At 42.4% G+C, this 23,963-nt stretch overlaps 1 protein-coding gene across 1 annotated transcript; it reads right to left on the bottom strand.

The window, feature by feature from the left end:
- Window positions 1-1,109: 1,109 nt before the first annotated feature.
- On the bottom strand, window positions 1,110-23,481 carry PARD6B (par-6 family cell polarity regulator beta). The gene is made up of 3 exons (XM_004062361.5): window positions 22,782-23,481; window positions 16,565-16,787; window positions 1,110-5,002 (listed from the first exon to the last, which is right to left on the bottom strand). Exons 1-3 carry the CDS (start codon window positions 22,845-22,847, stop codon window positions 4,173-4,175), a joined length of 1,119 nt encoding a protein of 372 aa, XP_004062409.1. The 5' UTR covers window positions 22,848-23,481; the 3' UTR covers window positions 1,110-4,172.
- Window positions 23,482-23,963: the final 482 nt, after the last annotated feature.

Here is a 23,963-nt window from a genome sequence, read left to right as displayed (position 1 = left end):
GAATGCAACCCAATCAAAGGTGTGAAGAGTTCTGTGTGCACGATGTTCCATTTATACTCAGGGGATTTTTAGTGTTTTTAACTTGGAGGGAAGGAGTTAGGATTGTCCTATTGTCCTCTAAACTTGTTGGCAGAAGAGTTAGTGCAATGACCAACTAAGCCAATGACAGGGTGGCTAATCTGGAATTATAAATGGCTCAGGAAAGGTTGTTCTTTCTCTCAGACCTTTTTTTTTCTTTTTTTGAGATGGAGTCTCACCCTGTTGCCCAGGCTGGAGTGCAGTGGCGTGATCTTAGCTCACCAAAACCCTCGCTTCCCCGGTTCAAGCGATTCTCCCGCCTCAGCCTCCCAAGTAGCTGGGACTACAGGTGTGCGCCACCAAGCTCAGCTAATTTTTTTTTTTTATTTTTAGTAGAGACAGGGTTTCACTATGTTGGCCAGGCTGGTCTCCAACTCCTGACCTCATGATCCGCCTGCCTCAGACTCCCAAAGTGCTGGGATTACAGGCATGAGCCACCATGCCTGGCCTTTTTCTCAGACATTTTAAGTTTTTCAGTATAAATTGAACTCAATCAACATAGGCCATACTAGATAGACGGTAATATTAAGTATAACTAAGTGAATGTGAATTTCAGAAGATAAGCTGTCACATTACAAACTAGTTTCAAATAATCTTAAAGATAACTTTGGGTGAATAGCTTGCATAACCTTTCACACTATCAGAATTAACCACATTTTAAAAGTTACCATCCAGCCCATAGCCATATGGTCATACACAGTTGCAAAAAGTGCACATACAATTTGGGGTCCATCTTTTAACAATTAAAAGTTAAGGAAGCAAGGATCTTGTTAAAACTCAAGGGTTTTCTCCCTACCTATTTTATATAATGGGCACCTGGCATTTGTGGGCAACTTTTCATACAATTTCAAACAAGAAAGTAGCCTTTATACAAGTCTATCTTTATTTGTAAAAAATAATATACAACTAAAGCTAATTTGATTTTTAAAATCGAAGTTCATTTAGTGATAATGTACACTTTATAATAAAATTGTAGTAAAATACTGACATTTGATAGTTATAAACAAAGTATCATTCATGTAAAAATCATGTTATAGCATGTAAAATTTAATTAGAAAATTCATAGCTCACAAAAGTACATATATTTTGTTGATAGCTCAAGAACATTATCATAAATTTACTTAAGATACAGAACAAAATTCACAGTTAGGCTTGACATTTAGTACTATAAAATTTTATGTTGGATCCACTGATACGTTTGTTAATAAGGTGCACTTGAAATAATTGATTCAGCCTACCAATGAGCTGATATTTTATCGTATAACCAGGATCTATTGGTTTTACAATATATCTAGTAATCAATTATTTCACCAATAATTCAAGAAACAGAGATCTACTTGAAAATACCATTGATAGATACCCTTAACAGGATAATTAAAATAAAAAGCACTAGCAGCTTTGATTTCCATTTCCATGAATGCGTACAAGATAAACCTGTATTTTACAGTTAAAATTTGTACAAAACGTCAAGCCCTGAAGTAGTTTTTCCCCCAAAAGTTCTGATGTTAAAACTTTAAAAAAAAAGAGAGAGAGGTAGTGTGTAAGAATATTTTTACTTAAATGTTGAACCCCTGCACCACTTATATTATAAATGAAAGTTAACCTTCTACATACTAACATTATTTTGCCATTCAAGAGTCAAATTTATAAGACTCACAGAATGTTAAAGCCGGAATGCCATTAAAAATAGTATATAAATGGAAGAACTTCGGTGAATTCAACAAAAAGTACAACGTATTACATAATGTGCAGTCAGTTAATAGTTTACTGATAATATGCTTAGTGGTAATGTGAACAAAATACATTGAAGTATTCTGAGTCAAGTGATCTTCACGTAATCAAGACTTCTTCATATATACTTTACCATATAGAGAAAACATCCTTCAAAACGGAGTCATTTGAATCTTCATTGTTGTAATAGCACACAATTGTTAAAAAGGTATTCATACTAGCCCTACCATAAAGTTAATTAATAAATAACTCTCCATAAGCCATAGGGAACTTATGTACTTCATAGTATTTTTAGTTTCTATATACAAGCATACCATTGTGCTTGTGCACATTGTACAATAAAATCAGGCAAGGAATTAAAGTTAGCAGCCTTACTCTTAGCTTGTTCTAAGTGGATGCACTGGAAAGTAATAAATAGCCTCATAAAATTAATAGTGATAAACTCTACCTGTCACAGGTGAATACTATGTAGTTTTCATAAAGTGTAGGCAGTGTTTCTAGAAATCCCATGAAGGAAAACCCAATTTTTTTTTTTGGCATAAAAAGTGCACAAGTTTGTCCTATGTGTTAAAACATCTTAATTTGGATGTATTTTTTATCCAAAATGATGCATACTTGGATGCATTAAAAGCACACCAACAAAAATACACACACTAACAATAAAAGGAATGATTTCAAATGAGACTGGGAATGGGAACAAGAATAGGTTAAAGGAGAGACTTCCATATTTCCAAAGTCAAGAGAATTGCCTTTAAAACATAAATTATATAGCCATACAGAATTAATTTGCAAATATGAAAGCTATAGGAAGGACAAACACCAATTTGAACAACTGTTGCAAAGTTTCATAACTCAAGAAAAGATAGCTTCCTGGCTGGGCGCTCATGCCTGCAATCCAGCACTTTGGGAGGAGATGGGCGGATCACTTGAGGTCAGGAGTTTGAGACCCACCTGACCAACATGGTGAAACTCCATCTCTACTAAAAATACAAAAAAATAAGCCAGATGTGTTGGCGCACGCCTGTAATCTTAGCTACTCAGGACGCTGAGGCAGGAGAATTGCTTGAACCCGGGAGCTGAGATTGCACCACTGCACTCCAGCCTGGGTGACAGACTCTGTCTCAAAAAAAAAAAAGCTTCCTGAGCTTTATAACATGGGAAGCAACTCCTAAAACCAACCAAGTGGTTTGATTCTTAGAAACCAGAATTGCACAACTGGGCACGGTGGCTCATGCCTGTAATCCCAGCACTCTGGGAGGCCGAGGTGGGCGGATCAGGAGGTCAGGAGATCGAGACCTTCCTGGCTAACACTGCGAAACCCCGTCTCTACTAAAAATACTAAAAATTAGCCAGGCATGGTGGCGGGCGCCTGTAGTCCCAGCTACTTGGGAGGCTGAGGTGGAAGAATGGTGTGAACCCAGGAGGTGGAGCTTGCAGTGAGCCAAGATCGCGCCACTGCACTCCAGCCTGGGCGATAGAGCGAGACTCTATCTCAAAAAAAAAAAAAAAAGAAAGAAAAGAAAAGAAACTGGAAATGCACTTGAGAACATCATTTGTTACAACTTATTAGAAAGGAACATTAAAAAAACAAAAATCAAAAATAGGCTGGGCATAGTGGCTCTAATCCTAGCATTTCGGGAAGCCGAGGCAGGACTGCTTAAGCCCAGGAGTTCAAGACCAACTTGGGCAACATGGTGAAACCTTGTCTCGACAAAAAATACAAAAAGTAGACAGATATGGTGGTATGTGCCTATGGTCCCAGCTACTCAGGAGGCTGAGGTGGGAGGACTGCTGCGAGCCCAGGGGATTGAGGCTGCAGAGAGCCGTGATCATGCCACTGCATTCCAGTGTGGGCAACAGAGTGAGACCCAGTCACTAAAGAAAAAAAAAAAAAAAATCAAAATACAATTTTGGGAACATGAGACCTTTAAGAGCTGAGGTCCCCAATGTACCACAAGAGAGAATCAGACTTCACATTAGAATTTTAAAAATACAGTTAAAGGAAAAATTAACTGGGCTCTGCACAGCAGGTTAAATATGCAACCACTTCCAACAGAAATGATCTAGTCTTCTCACATAGTTCCAAGAATGTGCTTTAACATCTGATTCTCCACAGACAAAATAGCAAAAGCACGTAACTTCATCAGCAAAGGCCCCTTTGTTTTGGACTTAAATTCACCTCTGATCCACCGAAGTTTATATTAACAATTATCAAACTACTACTTTAATAATATTGTAAGCTTGCAACGTTACTCGTCTCATGCCTATTCCACATCACTGGTCAGAGGTATATATGCTTTTAAACTAGCCAAATGTACAAGTCCTCATGGCATCCTCACTCTGAAAACATTCAAACCACGGTTTCATAATGTTATGATTGTTCCATCTTCTTCTAAGAGTTTTTGATCTGGAGCATGTGTTTCAAATTCCGTGTTTGAGCTGCTTGCTATGGCTGCTAAGCTCACTTCATTAGAGGGAATAAAGCCATTCTGTCCAGACTCAAAGCTTAGCTCTATCTGTGTTAATGACTCCAGGCTCTCAGTATTAGGAACAGCTTTTGGAATCTGCTGTGGCACTCCATTGTCTTCAATGATAATGTCATCTTCTTCGCTGTCTTCATCCTCTGGCTCAAAGCTTGGTTCAATCTGCTGTGGGTAGCCAAGAAGGCTGTTATCAGTAGACTGACCGGAACTGCCAGAAGTCCGACTGTTCCTCACAACATTATTCCTCTGGTTTGCCGGTCTCACTGTTATGATGAGGTTACGGCTATTTGCAATCATCATGTCTGTTACTTGATCAAGGCTCTTCCCTGAAACTTCTATGCCATTAACTTCTAAAACTTCATCATTAACAGCTAATAGTCCTGTACTTTGAGCCAGACCTCCTGGGACAAGCCTGGATATAAAGATCCCTGGAACCTTTTCTAAGCCATGTGGTGTTACCCTGACACTGGAGCCGTCCCGGATGTAGAATCCTAGGGGTTTCTCCGTGCCGTATTTGTAAAGACGTACCCTACGATGCGTTTCTGGGAGAATATCCACGTCTATAATAGAAGACACAGGTCTAAAGTCTTGGGGCATACTAATGACTATATGTGGCTTTTTTCTATGGTTGTCAGGACGCAATACGTTGGTTAAAACATTCTTCTTCTTTATTAGCGTGTCTGTACCAAAGGCACTGTAGTCTGCTTCTTCTGTTTAAAAATAAAACAAAATAATTATAGAAATGCTGTAAAAATATCTATTCACTTGCAGCTGAATCTGTACAGAAAGGATAACTCAAAATATATTTGGTATATAAACAAACTAGCTAATAAGCTTATTCTAATCAGATCATAATCTAGTACAGTAGTAAAATGCCATACCAGAAAAAACCACTAGGTGGCCATCTCAAATACACATCACAAAATAAACCAATGTTGAAGTTAAATTTGATAGAGCTCATTCACTTTTAAACATTAAATATGGCAAATGAAACTATGATAGATCTTACATATTTTTTTTTTTTTTTGAGATGGAGTCTCGCTCTGTCGACCAGGCTGGAGTGCAGTGGCGTGACCTCGGCTCACTGCAACCTCCGCCTCCTGGGTTCAAGCAATTCTCCTGCTTCACCCTCCCGAGTAGCTGGGACTACAGGTGTGTGCCACCAGGCCTGGCTAACATTTTTTTTGTATTTTTAGTACAGATGGGGTTTCACCGTGTTAGCCAGGATGGTCTCGATTTCCTGACCTCATGATCCACCCGCCTCGGCCTCCCAAAGTGCTGGAATTATAGGCGTGAGCCACCGCACCTGGCCAGATCTTACATATTCTTAAACATCATTAAATATATATGTATTTTTACTTTTTTTTGAATAGGGTCTTGCTATGTTGCCCAGGCTGGTTTTGAACTCCTGGCCTCAGGAGATCCTCCCGCCTCAGCCTCTCAATGTGCTAGGAGTACAGGTGAGAGCTACTGTGTCCGGCCTTAAAACATCATTTTAAACCAGCTACTTAAAATACATTTTTCCTTCACTTGTTTAAAAAACTTGTAATGTGGTTGGGCGTGGTGCCTCACGTCTATAATCCCAGTGCTTTTTTGGGAGGCCATGGTGAGTGGATCACTTGAGCCCAGCCTGGGCAACAGCGTGAGACCCTGTCTTTATGAAAAGTAAAAAAAAAAAATTAGCCAGGTGTGGTAGGTAGCGTCTGCCTGGAGTCCCAGCTACTTGGGAGGCTGAGATGGGAGGATGGCTTCACTCCAGGATTCAGGTCTGCAGCGCACTATGATCACTGCACTCCAGCCTCAGTAACAAAACAAAAACACGCCTGCAATTTGCATGTTTATCATATTCAACTCAAAGACTTGAAGTGGGATATTTGATTCTCAAGGTAAATCAGAGAGTAAAATCATATACCAATATCAGAGGCTGAGTGGGCAGATAATGTAATTGATGCTGATGCATATCAAACAAACACTTAGGAATTTTGGTATTCTGCAAATAAACACTCTCCCTCAGTTTTCTGTTGCTATTGTTTGAGACGGAGTCTCGCTCTGTCGTCCTGGCTGGAGTGCAGAGGCATGATCTCAGCTCACTGCAACCCCCGCCTCCCAGGTTCAAGCGATTCTCCTGCCTTAGCCTCCCAAGTGGCTTGGGATTACAGGCATGCGCCACCATGCCCAGCTAATTTTTGTATTTTCAGTAGAGATGCGGTTTCACTATGTTGGCCAGGCTGGTCTTGATCGAACTCTTGACCTCAGGTGATCCACCTGCCTCAGCTTCCCAAAGTGCTGGGATTACAGGTGTGAGCCACCTCGCCCAGCAGGAATTCTTGATCTCTCATTTTCATTTTGAAAGAGGCAAAGGTAGAGTTTTAACTTTTTTCTTTACTGTGTGAAAAACTATGCATAAAGTGCAATGGTATTTTGTCCTCAGTGGTGGTGACACAGACAATAGGAAGTAGTAGGACTCTGGCAAACGGGAGAGCTCCTGCCTCATTTAGATGGCATAGCTGCTTCTCAGTTCCTGGCAGATTTTCTTCATGCCAGAAAGTCTTGTTTTTAGGCAAAATCTTCCGATCTTTAAATACGGCCACCTAATTAAATAATAAACTAAAAGGGAAAACAGAACACCTAACACCAGATATGGTTACATTATATGACTGAAGGAAGACAGTCTATAAACAAAACATTTCATCAGAGAATGAGAGGTAAAACAGAAAATGAAACTAACAGCAGAAACAAAAGTTAAAATAGTATTTTCAAAAATAACTACAATGAGGATAAACTAAAAAGTGAAATTTACATGAATTAAAAAAAAAAAAACAACAACTTCAATAATGCCTCTCCCTGGTTTTCCAGTGGCTAGGCAAAAAAAAGAAAAAAAGAAAAAGAAAAGACAACAACAAAAAATAAATGGCTTCCCTCCTCCTCCACAAAAGAAATAGTTGAAAATCCTAGTCTCAGCTGCTGCCACAGAAAACACCAATCTCACCATCTTGCGTTTGTATAGCGCTTCAACTCATATTCTCTTGTTTAATCCTAAACCCCCTCATTGCTAAACTATTATCATCTTCACTTTATAACCAATAAATTAAGGGTACAATGTAAGTTACACAGAAATAACTAGAGCCCAGGTTTTCTTACTAGGCTAGTATCTTCCAAGTCACAATAATGAATGCCAAGTATCAATTATGTCAGAGTACGGGGAGCTTTAGTATTCTTTTCTGATGCTGCGTGAACACTCTTCAAAACCTAGTTTCAGATAAATATATAAGGTTAGGGGTACCTTATTTTTTTGGCATTTTTTTCCCCTTGGGGACACTTGTAATCATTTATAAGTATTTGCATTGGGCTCTTACAGAGACAGAAATGTATTTATAATATGGCTTTGGATATAAATCCATTGGTACAACAATCTTTTTGGCAAAAAAACCTATCAAGAATAGTCTTCTGGTAATGTGTTTTCTCAAAATCATACATATTTCTGTTTTAAAACAATCAATAAGGAAAGCCTATATAACATTTATAAGGGAAATTCCAGACCATATAAACTGAGAACAATATTACGTTGCCTACATACCTACTCATGGGAAACCTAACCAAAATAAACTCCAAATCTGCATAATTTGGCATCACATCCAGACTCCATTTGAATGCTCTCTGCTAAATTCTCAAAAGCAATATGCCCCAGTACAAAGCCACCTTTGTTCTCCCATCTAGCTAATCAGTTTCCAGCCACTGGGAAAGAAAATATTTTGGCAGAAAGCCAGGGTTCAGGGTGTTAAAGTGTAAAGGTGAATGTCCACAAGGAATTGGAGTTGACTTTCTACCTGAACACTATCAGAGCATTAAACTCAGAATGAGACGGAAAGTTTGAAAACTTGATCATAGCAACTGTCCACTTGTATAAATTCACTTATGCAACAGTGCATGATATGGGCTGATACAGCAGCACCACATTTAACCCAAGCCTTTTCTTCAGCCAATGATCTCGGCTAACTGAACAGACAAGGATCCACCTAGAAGGCCTCCAAATAGTCAAACTGGATGTCTTACTTTCTTACACACAAATAGTGGCTGTTCTTCACTTATCCTGCAGGGCTTCCCTCTGAACCTCTTACTCTTTAAACATTAATTCTGAAAAGCCTAGTAATCTCATTCCTTTGCTCATAGAGGGTCATAAACCACACATTCAGAGCAAAGGGTAAGGATCCATTTGTGGGTGGCAGGCAGATGTAAGACATAAAAGTTTTACAGTGAGTAAAAAGCAAATCTAGAAAAAAAAAAAAAACTTCTACATAAGCTCCATCAGTATCCCCATACAGTAACAAAACAGCAACCATTATAGTACAGTCATCAACAAAGTCCAAGATTATGCCCCATTTGAAGTTCAGAGGAAGAAATCAAATAATGAAATAATGTTTTAAAATGTTCTAATCCAGGGGTTGACAACCGTTTTCTGTCAAGAGTCAGACAGTAAATGTCTAGGTATTACAGGCTATATAATCACTCTTGTAAAAGCAGCCACAGACAATCCATAAAATATTATGTGGCCAGGCATGATGGCTCATGCCTGTAATCCCAGCACTTTGGAAGGGCGAGGTGAGAGGACTGCTTGAGCTTAGTAGTTCAAGACCAGCCTGGGTAACATAGCAGGACCCTGTCTCTACAAAAATAATTTTAAAAATTAGCTGGGCATGGTGGTTTGTTTGTGCCTGTAGTCCAAGCTACTTGGGAGGCTGAAGTGGGAGGATCACTTGAGCCTGAGAGGTCGAAGCTGAAGTAAGCTAAGATGGCACCACTGCACTCCAATCTGGGCAATGGTGAGACCCTGTTCCAAGAAAATTTTATATGCAAAAGCAGCCAGCAGGCCTTAGTTTGCCAACTCTTGCTCTAATATAAAATGGTTAAATGAGATAGACCTGGCAACTTTTTTTTTTTTTTTGAGACAGAGTTTTGCTCTAGAGTGCAATGACACGATCTCGGCTCACTGCAACCTCCACCTCCTGGGTTCAAGCGATTCTCCTTCCTCAGCCTCCCGAGTAGCTGGGATTACAAGCATGCACCACCATGCCCGGCTAATTTTTGTATTAGAGACAGGGTTTCACCATGTTGGTCAGGCTAGTGGCGAACTCCTGACGTTGGGCGATCCGCCCACCTTGGCCTCCCAAAGTGCTGGGATTACAGGCGTGAGCCACTGCCCCTGGCCAGATCTGGCAACTTTAAAAAGATTAAATATCACTTAAAGCAAATTAAATATTCAAATTTTGCAGACCCCTTCATTCCTAATACAGAAAAATTAATCACCAAATATTTAACGAACACTGACTATGTGCCAGGAATTGTGCTCTGTGGTACAGATTTGGTGAATAAAATAGGGATGGTGTCTACTTTCATGGTGCTTACAATCTAAAAGAGGAGATGGCAACTAACAAATAATTTCAAATACTCTAACTAAATTATAACAAAGGTGCTGAGAGCTATAAGCACACCATGCTGGGGAAGTATGTAAAGGGGACCTGGCCTGGCTTGTAGGAGTAAGGCAAGGCTTCTCCAGGGAAGTGATTCTGTGAGGAAAACCAGCCAGGGGCTAATAGTAGAAGGCAAGAAGAATGTTCCAGGCACAGGACTCGACAATATCCAGAAGAGGGAGGGCCAGACAAAGAAATCCAATACAGCTAGAACAGAGGGTGAAAAGCAGGAGGGAGGGAGAGAGGGAGTCAGGAGCTGAGTCAGAGGCAGCCAGGGGCCAAACAGACAAACAGGGCCTCCTGGGAAGTACCAAAGTTTACAGACTTTAGCCTAAGGGCAAAGGGAAGAAAATCAAGGATTTTAAGGGAAGACAGTGATAGTGAACTCATTTGGTTTTTCTACAAAGCTCACTCTGGCTGCAGGCTGGAGAAGGATGTGGAGGGGGAGGACAAGAAGCTACTGCAGCCAGCGCAGTGCAGTGGGTCACACTTGTAACCCCAGCACTTTGGCAGGCCAAGGTGGGCGGATTACCAGAGGTCGGGAGTTCGCGAGCAGCCTGACCAACATGGAGAAACCCCATCTCTACTAAAAATACACAATTAGCCAGGCATGGTGGCGCATGCCTGTAATCCCACCTACTCGGGAGGATGAGGCAGGAGACTCACTTGAACCCAGGAGGCGGAGGTTGCGGTGAGACGAGATAACGCCATTGCACTCCAGCCTGGGCAACAAGAGCGAGACCGCTTCTCAGAAAAAAAAAAAAAAAAAAAAAAGAAGCTACTTCAGTAAATTTGGATGGCACCTGGCCTGGAGCAGAGGACATGGAAATGGGGAGACAAATCTGAAAAATAACTAGAACACAGTTTTAATAGGCTTGGTGACTGACTAAAAAATAGGTATGTGTCAAAGGTGACACCCACGTTTCTGTTGTGAATAACTGGTGTCACATACTGAGATGTTACTCCACAATTTCTTTTTTTTTTTTTTTGAGACGGAGTCTCGCTCTGTCGCCCAGGCTGGAGTGCAGTGGCGCGATCTAGGCTCACTGCAAGCTCCGCCTCCTGGGTTCATGCCATTCTCCTACCTCAGCCTTCCGAGTAGCTGGGACTACAGGCGCCCACCACCAAGCCCGGCTAATTTTTTTGTATTTTTAGTAGAGACACGGTTTCACCATGCTAGCCAGGATGGTCTCGATCTCCTGATCTCGTGATTCGCCCGCCTCGGCCTCCAAAAATGCTGGGATTACAGGCTGTAATTTATTTTTTTCATTTCTGGGCCATATCTTTTGTTAAAACTATAGTTTACAATTTACTACTAAAATGTATATTCCTTAGACAACTTTAAACTAAACCCTGATTCGTAAAAATGTAACCTTAAAAGACATCTACAAAATAATGTCCAATGCACAAAGTCTAAGAGATGATTTAGATGCCCAGTTACCAGCATCTGGGCCACAAAGTCACATCTGTGTGAGGGCATGCCCTATGAGAGACAAAGTTTAAAGCAAAGCCTTCCTAGTGTTCCTAATAAAACTAGAATAAATCGAAGAGGTAAACATATGTGTCTGGTGTCAATCAAAAACAGACGGTGTTATAGCAAGAAGTCGGGATGTAGAGATTCTGACTAGATCTGGAGAGGGGTCTGTTCTGTAGCACATCAACAGATCCTCCACCTGGCTGATTATCAGGACTGGCTGGGAAGCTTTTAAAAATACACATTTCCCTGGCTGAATTCCAAACTGACAGGAATGACCTGAGTATTTTTAAAAGGCGCAAGCTTTAAATATTTTTTAAAAAATTTTTAGTGCACAGCAATAACCTCAACAATGAGAGCGGAAAAGTCTATTCTGTACCTTCTCTTCCCCATCTCCCGAGTCAATTAGGATAAACTCTAATACTCTTAACAGGGAATGGGGGATTGGGATCCTCTGCATGAAAATAACTTTTAAGATACCAGGTTTCTTGTGTTTTGTTTTTGCTCCCATGATAACTGCTCTAGGAATAGAGTATGGGGTTTTTCTTCTAACAATAAATTGTTATAAAAATTTTTCAAGATATCCAACAACACTATCTTAAACTTCAGACTATAAAGTAGTTTACACATTGAATTGTAAGCTTTCACTTTAAAGAAATTTTAGTAGAGTATCAGATGTTAAAAGATCACATAGTTTTAAATTTTAAAATGGTTTTGCAATTTGCTTTTCAAAAATCACTTGGGGGCCAGGCGCAGTGGCTCACACCTGTAATCCCAGCACTATGAGAGGCTGAGGAGGGTAGATCACCTGAGGTCAGGAGTTTGAGACCAGCCTGGCTAATGTGGTGAAACCCTGTCTCTACCAAAAACACAAAAATTAGCCGGGCATGGTAGCACACGCTTGTAGTCCCAGCTACTTGGGAGACTGAGGCAGGAGAATCGCTTGAGCCCAGGAGGTAGAGGCTGCAGTGAGCCGAGATCACACCACTGCACTCCAGCCTGGGCAACAGAGTAACACTCTGTCTCAAAAAAAAATAAATAAAATAAAATAAATCACTTGGGGCCAGGCACGGCGGCTCCCACCTGTAATCCCAGCACTTTGGGAGGCCGAGGTGGGCAGATCACTTGAGGTCAGGAGTTTGAGAACAGTCTGGCCAACATGGCAAAACCCTGTCTCTACTAAAAATACAAAAATTAGCTGGGCGTGGTGGCACGCATCTGTAGTCCCAGCCACTCTGGAAGCTGAGGCACGAGAACCCGGGAGGCGGAGGTTGCAGTGAGTGGAGGTCACGCCCCTGCATTCCAGCCTGGGTGACAGCGCAAGACTTAAAAAAAAAAAAAAAAACACTCAGTACATATTAAGTGTAACTTCTGCCTTACTGATGCCTAACTGAAATCAAAAAGCAAAGAAAACAGAAAATGTGCTGTAATCAAGCAGTAAAATGTAACTATACTTAATGTCATACTTTATATTAGTTTCTTGAATTAAATGTTCATTGAGGTTTACATAAAATCAGATTTCTAATTAAGCATCTGCTCAACTTTGCTTAAAAGAAAGAGTGTGGCCGGGCGCGGTGGCTCACGCCTGTAATCCCAGCACTTTGGGAGGCCGAGACGGGCGGATCACAAAGTCAGGAGATCGAGACCATCCTGGCTAACACAGTGAAATCCCGTCTCTACTAACAATACAAAAAAAAAATTAGCCGGGTGTGTTGGCGGGCTCCTGTAGTCCCAGCTACTCAGAGGCTGAGGCAGGAGAATGGTGTGGAGCTTGCAGTGAGCCGAGATCGCGCCACTGCACTCCAGCCTGGGGGACAGAGCTAGACTCCGTCCCCCCCCCACAAAAAAAAGAGTGCATGCATTATAGTACACTAAGTAAGTCTGCCAGATTTAGATGCTGGGACCTGATGGTAAACAAGACAGACAGGAAACAAGTTAACATATTCTTAAATAAGATATTTCCAGGTCTTCAGAGGATGATGTGGTAAAGGTGGGAAGGTGGAGGGCTTTAGTTAGGGTAGTCAGAAGAGACTCCTCTGACAAACTTATCTGAGCTAAGCAGGAGGAGGCAGACGTGGGAAGAACTGAGGGTGAAGTGTCCTTAAGAATAACCAAGCATAAGAGCACAGAAACAGAAACAAGCTCATAGCTGGGTGCAGTGGCTCACACCTGTAATCCCAGAACACTTCGAGGCCAAGACGGGTGGATCACCTGAGGTCAGGAGTTCGAGACCAGCCTGGCCAACATGGTGAAACCCCATCTCTACTAAAAATACAAAAATTAGCCAGGCATGGTGACGCGCACCTGTAGTCTCAGCTACTCAGGAGGCTGAGGCAGGACAATCACTTGAACCTGGGAAGCAGAGGTTGCAGTGAGCCGAGATTGCACCACTACACTCCAGCCTGGGTGACAGAGCAAGACTCCATCTCAGAAAAAAAAAAAAAAAAAAGAAACAAGCTCATCAAGTCTGAGGAACAGGAAGGAAGCCAGTGTGGCTGACTGTGATGAGGGAGTGAGAGAATGAGGGAAGATGAGGTTGGGAAGTCCAAATCAGAAGGGATTTTATTCTGGTTGCAATGGGAAATCATCAGAGGGTTTTAAGCAGGAATGAACTGACTACCTACTTTCATTTTTGCTAAAGTCATATTTGTATTAAATTTATATTTTTAAAATCTAAAATATTTCTGTTGAATTGCCTATTTCTAAATCAAATTCTAAGGGCTATCAATTATATTGGACATTTTACCATTAATACATAGAAAACATTTGCACACAGAAACATATTTCTAAGTTGTAATTCCTATGACAACAATAAAAACCATCAAAGGTCTCGATAAAAATTATACCACCAATAAATAAAAATTTAAAAAGGAAATAAAAGATAACTACCCTTAAAAGATGTTAGGATTAATTCCATAATCATGCAAGAGTATAATACCATTAACAAAACATGTGGTGGTATAACTCAACTGTCATAATCTTTCTAACAAAGGGGATAATCCAACAAAATTCTGCAGATGGCAATACTTTAAAAACCCACTCAATATTTGAATGCACATCCAAACAGCAACTAACTTTTTAAAGAAAATTACAATTGCTAACAAGAAAGGCCTATTATTCAACCATAATTATTTAAATTCTTCCTCCTTTTCCAGCACTCTATATATAGCTTTCCAAGGTTCTATCCATGGTCTTCATCTCAGATAGCCTTTATGTCTACTCCCAAAATTTTAACTATCACTTTTCAAAAAGCTTGCAAATCTAACTAGTTTTTGGATTTCTACCCTGAACTTTTGTCTACCATTTCCAATCTCCTGAATGATTGGTTAAGATTATTTGTCCTAAGACAAAATTCATAATTTTCTTTTCCAAATCAATCTACTCTGCTTGTTCATGACACTGTCCCAGCTGTCAGACTCAAACCATCAAGGTATGCTCTGCTGGACTCTCCTTCACTGCAAAGCAGCCACAGTGAGTGCAGTGACTCCCAAGTATTTCCCCTCCTACCTTCCCGCCACTGCCTCCTCCCCTCCCCCCACCCTTCCCCTCTACTTCTAGGCCAGTCTCCTCACTTCTTTACCGCCTGCTCCTGGCTCTCTACTGTAAGACTGCTGCCCACTCCAATTCATCCTGAACAGCCAACTGAATCTTCCTAAGGTCATACTCTCATTATATCGCATTCCTGTTAATTACCTTTGAGATCCATCTCAGGAAACTTTGGGAACATTAATTTGTGTGTGAAAGTATTTTGTAAAATAGTCAAGTGATATAGGCAGAGGTTATCCTTGGAGGTTTACTTTGTTGGTGGACGTTAGTTCCTCCAAACCCAGGAAAGCAAAGATACATAATCAGTGGAATTCCAGAGCCCTGGGAGTGGTCTAATGCTTATCAACTGATTAGAAATAGTTTTCACCTTCAAAGATAATCCCTACCCATTCTCTCAAGCTACTTTCTTTTCAAAAAAATTTTTTTGAGGAGTCTTGCTCTGTTGCCCAGGCTGGAGTGCAGTGGTGCGATCTCGGCTCACTGCAACCTCCACCTCCTGGCTGATTCTCCTGCCTCAGCCTCCTGAATAGCTGGGATTACAGACATGTGCCACCATGCCCAGCTAATTTTTGTATTTTTAGTAGAGGTGGGGTTTCACCATGTTAGCCATGCTAGTCATGAACTCCTGACCTCAGATGATCCGCCCACCTCCACCTCCCAAAGTGCTGGGATTACACACGTGAGCCACCAAGCCTGGCCGCTGTCAAGCTACTTTCTGGGTTGGCTTATAAATACCACAAGTCTTTAATTTATCCCAATACCAGGCTCAATGCTCTCATGCTGGCTTCCCAAACCACTTCATTTACAATTGAGAAAGGAATAAATGGTACATACCATAATAAGCCCTACCCTGCCTATCTGCAGACACACATACATACACACACAGAGGCTACGAGATTAAAAAAAAAAGTTTTAGGACTCAAAATACATTTGAAAATTCTTGGCTGAGCATGGTGGCTCATGCCTATAATCCCAGCACTTTGAGAGGCAGGGACTGGAGGATCACCGGAGACCAGGCAACATAGTAAGACCCAGTCTTTACAAAAAAAAGAAAGAAAGAAAGTTATTGCCAAATAGTGATTTCAGTTTTTTTGGAAGACTAATTAATATCAGTGTTTACATCCCTCCATAATAGTAACTTCCCACCTCATTTTCCAGATAATTAACTAGTTTTATACAATTTCTTTAAAAAGTATCCTAAAAGTAAAAGAAAGAAAGTATTTACTGGGTGCTTACGATAAGCCAGGGCACTGCACTTAGCTCATTTAATCCTCACAGTAATTCTACAATATATTGTAATCTTTCTATAGGTGCAGACATTGAGACTCAGGAAGATTAAATGGCTTTGTTTCTGGTATTTATTAACTGGTAAATACAGCCTTTGAAAGTTGGTTGCCACCAAAAAACAGGAATGCTTTGGATTCCAAAGTCACACTTTTTTCACATTTTTCTGAGTGGAGAATAATCCATTTGATAAAGTGAAGATTCAATAAATTCCCAATATTCAATAAATTCCCAATTTCTACTTAAGGAAAAATAAAACCAAAGAGGTTAACACAAAAGTAACTAGAAATATAAATTTTCTAAAGTACACTTAGTGAAGCATAAAGATATTAATTAAACCAACAATATCACAAATGTTTTAACCCACATGTTAGTTAACATAAGAAGATTCACACAAAATGTTTATTCACTAAGTTTGTGGCAAAGTCTGGGTATCCTTTCAGTGGGGAAAATACACTATTTCTATTTCTAACACAATTTTTCTAAACAGTGATACTTACCCTTCTTTTGTATAAATATCCTAAGCAGTGGATTGGCCGTTGAAACAGCTTTGTGGTAATTATCATCATTATTTATAGGTAGTAAGTCTCCATGGATGTCTGCATAGCCTACCAAAACGTCAACATTGGGGATCTTATGAACATGTTGTAGTAATCCATAAAACTCCTCAAATTTTCCAGGTTTTGATCTTTCCAGCGAAAACCGACGAAATTCAGCTCCAAACTATAAACGTTAACAAACATATTACTTAAAAAAAAAAAAAAAGTAAAAGGACCCAATTTGAAAATGCATGCCATAGAAAAATTAACGAGCAGAGCAAGTATTTTTAATTAAGGAAAGATTGTCTATTGTGAAGAACCTTACTATCAGGGATTTTAAAAAGCCTAAGAAAGGCACAAGAATGTGCCTCCTGACTGCTGTGTCTCTGAAGAGCATTCCTTTCAAGAGAGGCAGGCTCAACTCTATCCCTGGGGTACCTAGGCCTTACTGCGGACTGTTCTGCATGGTGACTCAGCTCAAACCCTGTCTGGAGCCCAGACTCTGACAGCAATGCTCTCCTCAGGTGCATCATGGGGTACCAAAGACTTGTCCAAGTCGTTATTTTGACCAAAGGAAAGCATTTAAGCGTCCTCCCCCATAAATGGAACTAGGATTTCATGGTATGTGGTAAGAATCAACAGCAAAATATACAAAAAGAACTGTGAGCTACGTGGCGTTAAGGTATGATCTTCCCTATGTTAATGCAGAAAAAAATAAGCTTCAGTAATACATCAAATGTATGTCCTATAACTATCCAATTAACGCACAAAGTGTTTATGTGTTTGGCACAGTGCTAGGCCCTAGAGATTGAAAGCCTCGAGCCTGCTCCAGAAGCTCACCAATTAGTGGGTAAAGAGAATAATTACTTCAGGGAGGTATTAAGAGATCACACAAATGGGGTGGAATGGGGAGGAAGACAGCCTCCATCACGCCCAATACTTACCTTCACAGTTCTGATTCTGAAGTCTGTTTCCCTACACCTCTGTTTTCCCAATGTCAAATAATTAAAAGTGACTCTTATTCAACACTAAGAACTGAGGCCAGGCGCGATGGCTCACATCCGTAATCCCAGCACTTTGGGAGGCTGAGGCGGGAGGATCACAAGGTCAGGAGTTCGAAACCAGCCTAGCCAACATGGCAAAACCCGTCTCTACTAAAAATACAAAAATTAGCCAGGTGTGGTGGCACATGCCTGTAGTCCCAACTACTCAGGAGGCTGAGGCAGGAGACTCTCTTGAATCTGGGAGGCAGAGGTTGCAGTGAGCCGAGATCACGCCACTGTACTCCAGCCTGGGCAACAGAGCAAGACTCCGTCTCAAAAAAGAAAAAAAAAAAAAAAACCAAAACACTGAGGACTGGCTTCATCTAGTCCATGATAAACAGGATTTATAACACTGTGGGAATAACGTGGCATTTCCTCAAACGTGGAAACCTAAGAAAAGTTAATCTGCCTTCCTCAAAAAGTGTCCCAGTCATGTAAGTTTGAGAAATGCTACATAATTATGCTCTTGGGAATCACTGCGGAGACCAGCACTTTAAAGGCTCATTTAAGCCCTATGTTGATTTTTAAAAATATTTAAACGAACGTTTGCCTAATGTGTTTAACCACTGAACTCATATTTCTTCCACCTATCTATTACTAGCAAGAAATACTAATGTAAAAATATTATGTCCCAGAGAAAAAAGGAAAAGAGAAATACTGTTGGGACAGCCTTAAGCATCATGTAGAGAAAGCCCCTACCATAATAATTTGAGTTTACAAATATGTCACTTCATTTTCCCAAAGGTCCCATGGGACATCTGAATTCACTGGTTTTGCTCTATCTAAAGTTCATCTGCTCTGCTTACACCCATACTCCTCAGTGGTTTTAACATCAAAACTCACTAAAAACACCTCTTACCTCTAACAAAAAATTAAAATAGTTCCCAAAACACATTCCTGAAACATAAACACTAACATCTGTCAAGAAAATAAGGTGACTCATACCTAAGGCTCTCAAAAAGTTTAGTCACACCTTCACATTTCAAAGTAAATAAAAACTCAGGGAACACCCTTCATATCAGTTAGTCTCATGATGTTATCAAAAGTCACAGTTTCTCCTCCATTTTCTTTATTCTGGTATCACAACATGAAGTTGCTAGCGCTTGCTGATTCATCCACAGGGTTTATCACTTCCCCTGATGTATGAATGGGAATAACATCTGATCATTTAACATTTTAGGGCTTCAATGTTTTTGTTAAAGCTTTTGGATGAAATTTCTTCGCTCAAGATTTTTCTCTTGCTTAACTGCTATGATAAAAACAATAAAAAACTGTATGGCTTCATGGTATATTTGCACTTTTGCCAATATTGGCATGGGAAAAAAAACCCCAAGAGAATTGTTATGCTTCTTGCAACACAACAATAGGATTAAGGGAACTTTTTACATGAACAAAAGCACTAAGAGACAAAATTAAGATTCAATCAGCAATTATTCACTTGTGAACCATTTACAACTGTTTCATAGCCTAGTTTGCCCTAGCCATCCAGAATGTGTATGGACCTCCCTTCCCCCAGTGTCTGTTGGTACATTCTAGAAATGCAAACTTAATTTTCATAGTCTATTTGCCTATGAATAACAATTAGGAAATTTTATGACTCAAAGACTGTTCCAGGGTTATTAAAGGACATCATCAAGATTATTGATTAAGAATCTTCCCAACACTAGAGATACAATTAGGAAGATAAATCAGTTACCAAAGAAAAGTCACATACTAGCTGGTACCACAAACTGAACTATAGGTATATTTACGTTCTCCATTCTTTTATCATTACTATTTTTCCCTTCCACGTGTGAAGATAATAATGTTGACACTACTGCTTTATTACATTTTTTTATTTTTTTGAGACAGAGTCTCCCTCTGTCACCCAGGCTGGAGTGCAGTGGCGCAATCTCGGCTCACTGCAACCTCCGCCTCCCAGGTTCAAGCAATTCTCCTGCATCAGCCTCTGGAGTAGCTGGGATTACAGGCATACGACATCACGCCCCGCTAATTTTTATATTTTTAGTAGATACAGGGTTTCACCGTGTTGGCCAGGCTGGTCTTGAACTCCTGACCTCAGGTGATCCGCCCGCCTTGCCCTCCCAAAGTGCTAGGATTACAGGTGTGAGCCACCATGGCTGGCCAACATTACTGTTTATATGAAGAAAAAGAGATCCTAAAAATGGACCGGAACCCAGTGTTGTGGCTAATGCCTGTAATCCAAACACTTTGGGAGGCCTAGGTGGGAATATCACTTGAGCTCAGGAGTTAGAGACCAGCATGACCAACATGGCAAAACCCTGTCTCTAAAAAGATAAAACAAAATTGAAAATAGTAAGAGAAAAATGGACCAGCTAGGTGCAGTGGCTCACGCCTGTAGTCCCAGTACTTTGAGAGGTAGAGACGGGCGGATCACTAGAGCTCAGGTGTTCAAGATCAGACTGGGCAACATGGAGAGACCCCATCTCTAGAAAATAAATAAATAAATAAATAAATAAATAAGCTGGGTGTAGTGGTGCACGCCTGTAGTCTTGCTACTCAGGAGGCTGAAATCGGAGAATCGCTTGAGCTCAGGAGGTTGAGGCTGCAGTGAGCCGTGATCGTGCCATTGTACTCCAGCCCCGGTGACAGAGCAAGATCCTGTCTCAAAAAAAAAAAAGGACCGGCACACTACCTAGTTTTGGTTATAAAATCTTAGCAATCAGTTTTGTAAAAAGCTGTGATATCACTAAAGCAATGTCAAAGAAAATACTGTTTCAAAAACCCTTCCAAATATTTTTTAAATGGTTAAGGTGACAAATGTTTCAATCTGCTGAAAATAAATGTATCAGCAATATATATTTGAAACATATAAGGTGCCACAGACATACTAGAAACACTCACTACCTATATCTTGCCTATTTGTCAACAGCTAGAATAGTGGGACAGACTTCATTCAGCACATGTTCCTAGAATCAGTGTATGATTCTATTTAAAAGAGACAGTTCGCTGAAAGTGCAGTATGGCAGTTCAAATATACAACATGTAGTTTAGACAGAAGTAAGTGAAAGATTCACAAATCAGTTGACAAGAGAAAGGCAAAAAGCCTGAAATTCCAGTTTTAAAGCACTCAAGGTTTCTTAGTACTAGAGATAAATTACTATTTGATTGTATTTATCAGTATACTTAGAATTCCTACTCATTTTCTTCTGTGGAAAAAAATTAAAGACTTGCTACCAAGATTAGGGCTATAAACTTAAAATTTTAAGATTATGCAATATCACAAGTGTTTTTCTTTCCATAACCTCAACGCCCACAAATCCAAACTAGACCTATAACAAAAATGCCATAAGAAGGTTCAACCACTGGGCATGGAACCTCTACTGCCACCATACCGCTAAAGGAAAAGTTCTGCTATGTATTTTGGGTCATCTTAACGCTATAGCTCAAGCAAGTCACTTCAATTTGCTATGCTGTGCACAGAGGACACATGGACATGCACATTCCTTAAATTGCTGTAACTACACGTCTTTTCTTACTAATTCTGAAACTAGTGCCAATCCTCATGTAAGTGCCAAACCGTTTTTTTTTTTGTTTTTGTTTTTGTTTTTGAGATGGAGTTTTGCTCTTGTTGCCCAGGCTGGAGTGCAGTGGTGCAAACTTGGCTCACTGCAACCTCCACCTCCCGGATTCAAGCGATTCTCCTGCCTCAGCCTCTCAAGTAGCTGGGATTACAGGCATGTGCCACCACGGCCGGCTAAAAATTTTTTGTATTTTTAGTAGAGATGGGGTTTCACCATGTTGGCCAGGCTGGTCTGGCACTCCTGACCTCAGGTGATCCACCCGCCTCGGCCTCCCAAAGTGCTGGGGTTACAGGCGTGAGCCACCGCGCCCATACTCAAATCACATTTTTTAATGATGTTACAAACGAATGTCGATTTTCTCGATGTGATTCTCAGTTACAGAAACTTACAGAACTTTGCTTATCAACCCTAGACAATAAAACTATTCTACCCAGAGGCTCTAGGAAGCTTTCCTTACTCCACTGTACCTCACTCAAATCACTCCTTGATTTTACATACTCCTTAGTAGTCTTACAATCTATGACGCTCCATTACTTTTTTTTTTGAAATTGATATACTTTCAATTTTCTCCTTTTCTGTGTTTTGGCCTTCTCAATTCTATTTTAAATGTTCTCAGGGCCCAGCCAGTGTCCTGTTTTGTATTCTGTAATGCCTAGAAGTTATTAAAAAGGCATGAAGGCTTTGCAAAAAAACAGCTTGAGGAAGTCATAACCTTTCTAAGCCTCAGTCTTCTCAGAGAATTGGGCTAGATTATCTAAGCTCCTTTTAACTCAAGAAACGCTTGCTGAAAGTGTTCCCTTGGCTGCCGATCACCTTCAAATTCCAGCTCAAAACCCCCTTTGGAAGGCATTCCCTAACTAATCCCTCCCTACAGACTACCCTGCTCACCGAGCCTTGAGATTTAGAAATTCAGTGAATACCGAAGTAATTATCAGCAGATTGGCATACCGTTGGTCAAGGGGAAAAGCACTTGATGTGAGTAGGTAGCAGGATGGAATGAAAAGAGCATCTAGAGTCAAACTGTAAAGTGCTACTCCAACGTAAGGTGATAGTACTAATTTTACAGATTAAATGCATACCAAAGTTAGTGCTAGAAAGAGCGCCAGCAGGAAGCAAAGCGAACTTTTAAAGGGCTGTTTAGTTCACTGGGCTCTCTCCTTCGCCACTCGATGCGCCCCTTAACCACAGAAAGTGGGAACAACGGGGTGGTCCAGGACCCTTTACTCACAGCCCAGCAGGCAGGATTCTCCTACACCTTTTGAGCAGCCTCGCACTCCACTCAGTGTGTGCCATCCTTGGATATACCTTGGCCCCTACTCCCGTCCGTGAACACGGGAATGAGATTTACGGAATGAGATTAAATGCTGGACTAGGTCTTCTTCCTGCCGGGGCCAGGGGCGGACACTAGCGCCCCCTGACCCCCGCCACCCCCTCCTCGACAAGTTTATTACCCACAGTCTCCCGACCGCACCGTCCAGACCCCGGGGCAGCTCAGCCCGTCGCCTCCCCCGGCGCTCCGAGCCTGGCCCGGCCTCTCCCAGGCCCCGGCCCCCCAGGCCCGCCGCTCCGCCCAGCCCGGGCCCCGCGCACCTTGCTCTTCACCTCCATGGTGCCCAGGCAGCCGCTGCCCGCCCCGTGCCGGTGGCTGCGGTTCATGCTGAACGCCGAGCCCCGCGACGGCCTCCTCCGGCCGGGCGGCCCCTCAGGAGCGCGGGGAGCGAGTGCGCCACTGGGGATCTCGGAAAGCGGTTGCGGCCCGGGCGCCTCCTCACAGGCACCTGCAGAGGGGGCGGCCGCAGCTCCGGCGTCCGCGCTGAGCTCCACTCCACCAGCTGCTCACACGGCAGGACCGAGGGTCGGACTGGTGGCGCGGCAGGCGGGGAAGCAGCTCCCTCCCTCCGGGCCCCGGCGGCGACGGCGACAGCGCTGGAGGAGAAGAGGGGGCGGAGCAGAGGCCACAAGCGCCGCAACCTCTCCCTCTGCCGCCTCCCCCGCGAGCCCGCGCGCGCGCGCACCCGAGCGGGCCACAGCCGCGGCGCGCGCACCCGAGCGGGCCACAGCCGCGGCGCGCGCTCACCTGCAGCCCCCGAAGATGCTGCAATCCCTCGCGTTCCGCCCACACCCAATAGAAAGCGCGCACCTGCGCCCGCGGCGCCAACCAATCGATACACGCCTCGCGCGGTGCGTGGGCGGGCTGCCTCCTCAAAACCCCGCCTACCACCGCACGATTGGTCCTGCGCTACGAGGGAGGGGCGGGATCACCTGAAGCCATGGCCCTCCGCCCCACTTCAGGCCGGAGAGCCAGAAGGCGCATGCGCGGGTTCTGGAGTTTCCGCCCCGGGAAGGCACGCGGGGAGGCCGGCCGGAAGCGCGAGCGCACCTGAAGAAGGGCTCGGCTGGGTGGGTCTTTTGCGCACGCGCGAGCGCGCGCCTGGTTGCCCGGCTCCGCCGGGGCTCGCGCCGCTTGGCGCGCGCCAGTCATACGCACGGTCCAGGGGATTGGATGCGCCGCCCGGCCGGTTGCCGAGGCGCCGCGGGGCTATTCGGTTCCAGCCGGTCCCCCTTCCCGCTTCCACTTTGGGATGCTGCAGCCCCCAACGACGCCCCTCCACCGCCCCTTATCGTCGCTTAGGCGTCCCGCTGCAACTCTTGGTTGCAAAATTCAAGTTTTCCCGCCTCTGCAGCAGTTGCTGGGGGAGAAGCTTAGGGCTCTCTTGGCTTGATTTTGTCCGAAGAGACTCTGCACGCCCTAAGTCCGTCAGGTCGAGAGGG

Source organism: Gorilla gorilla, chromosome 21, assembly GCF_029281585.2.
Source record: "Gorilla gorilla gorilla isolate KB3781 chromosome 21, NHGRI_mGorGor1-v2.1_pri, whole genome shotgun sequence".
In the NCBI taxonomy this organism is placed as follows: Eukaryota; Metazoa; Chordata; class Mammalia; order Primates; family Hominidae; genus Gorilla; species Gorilla gorilla.
This window is presented reverse-complemented; position numbering and strand designations above follow the sequence as displayed.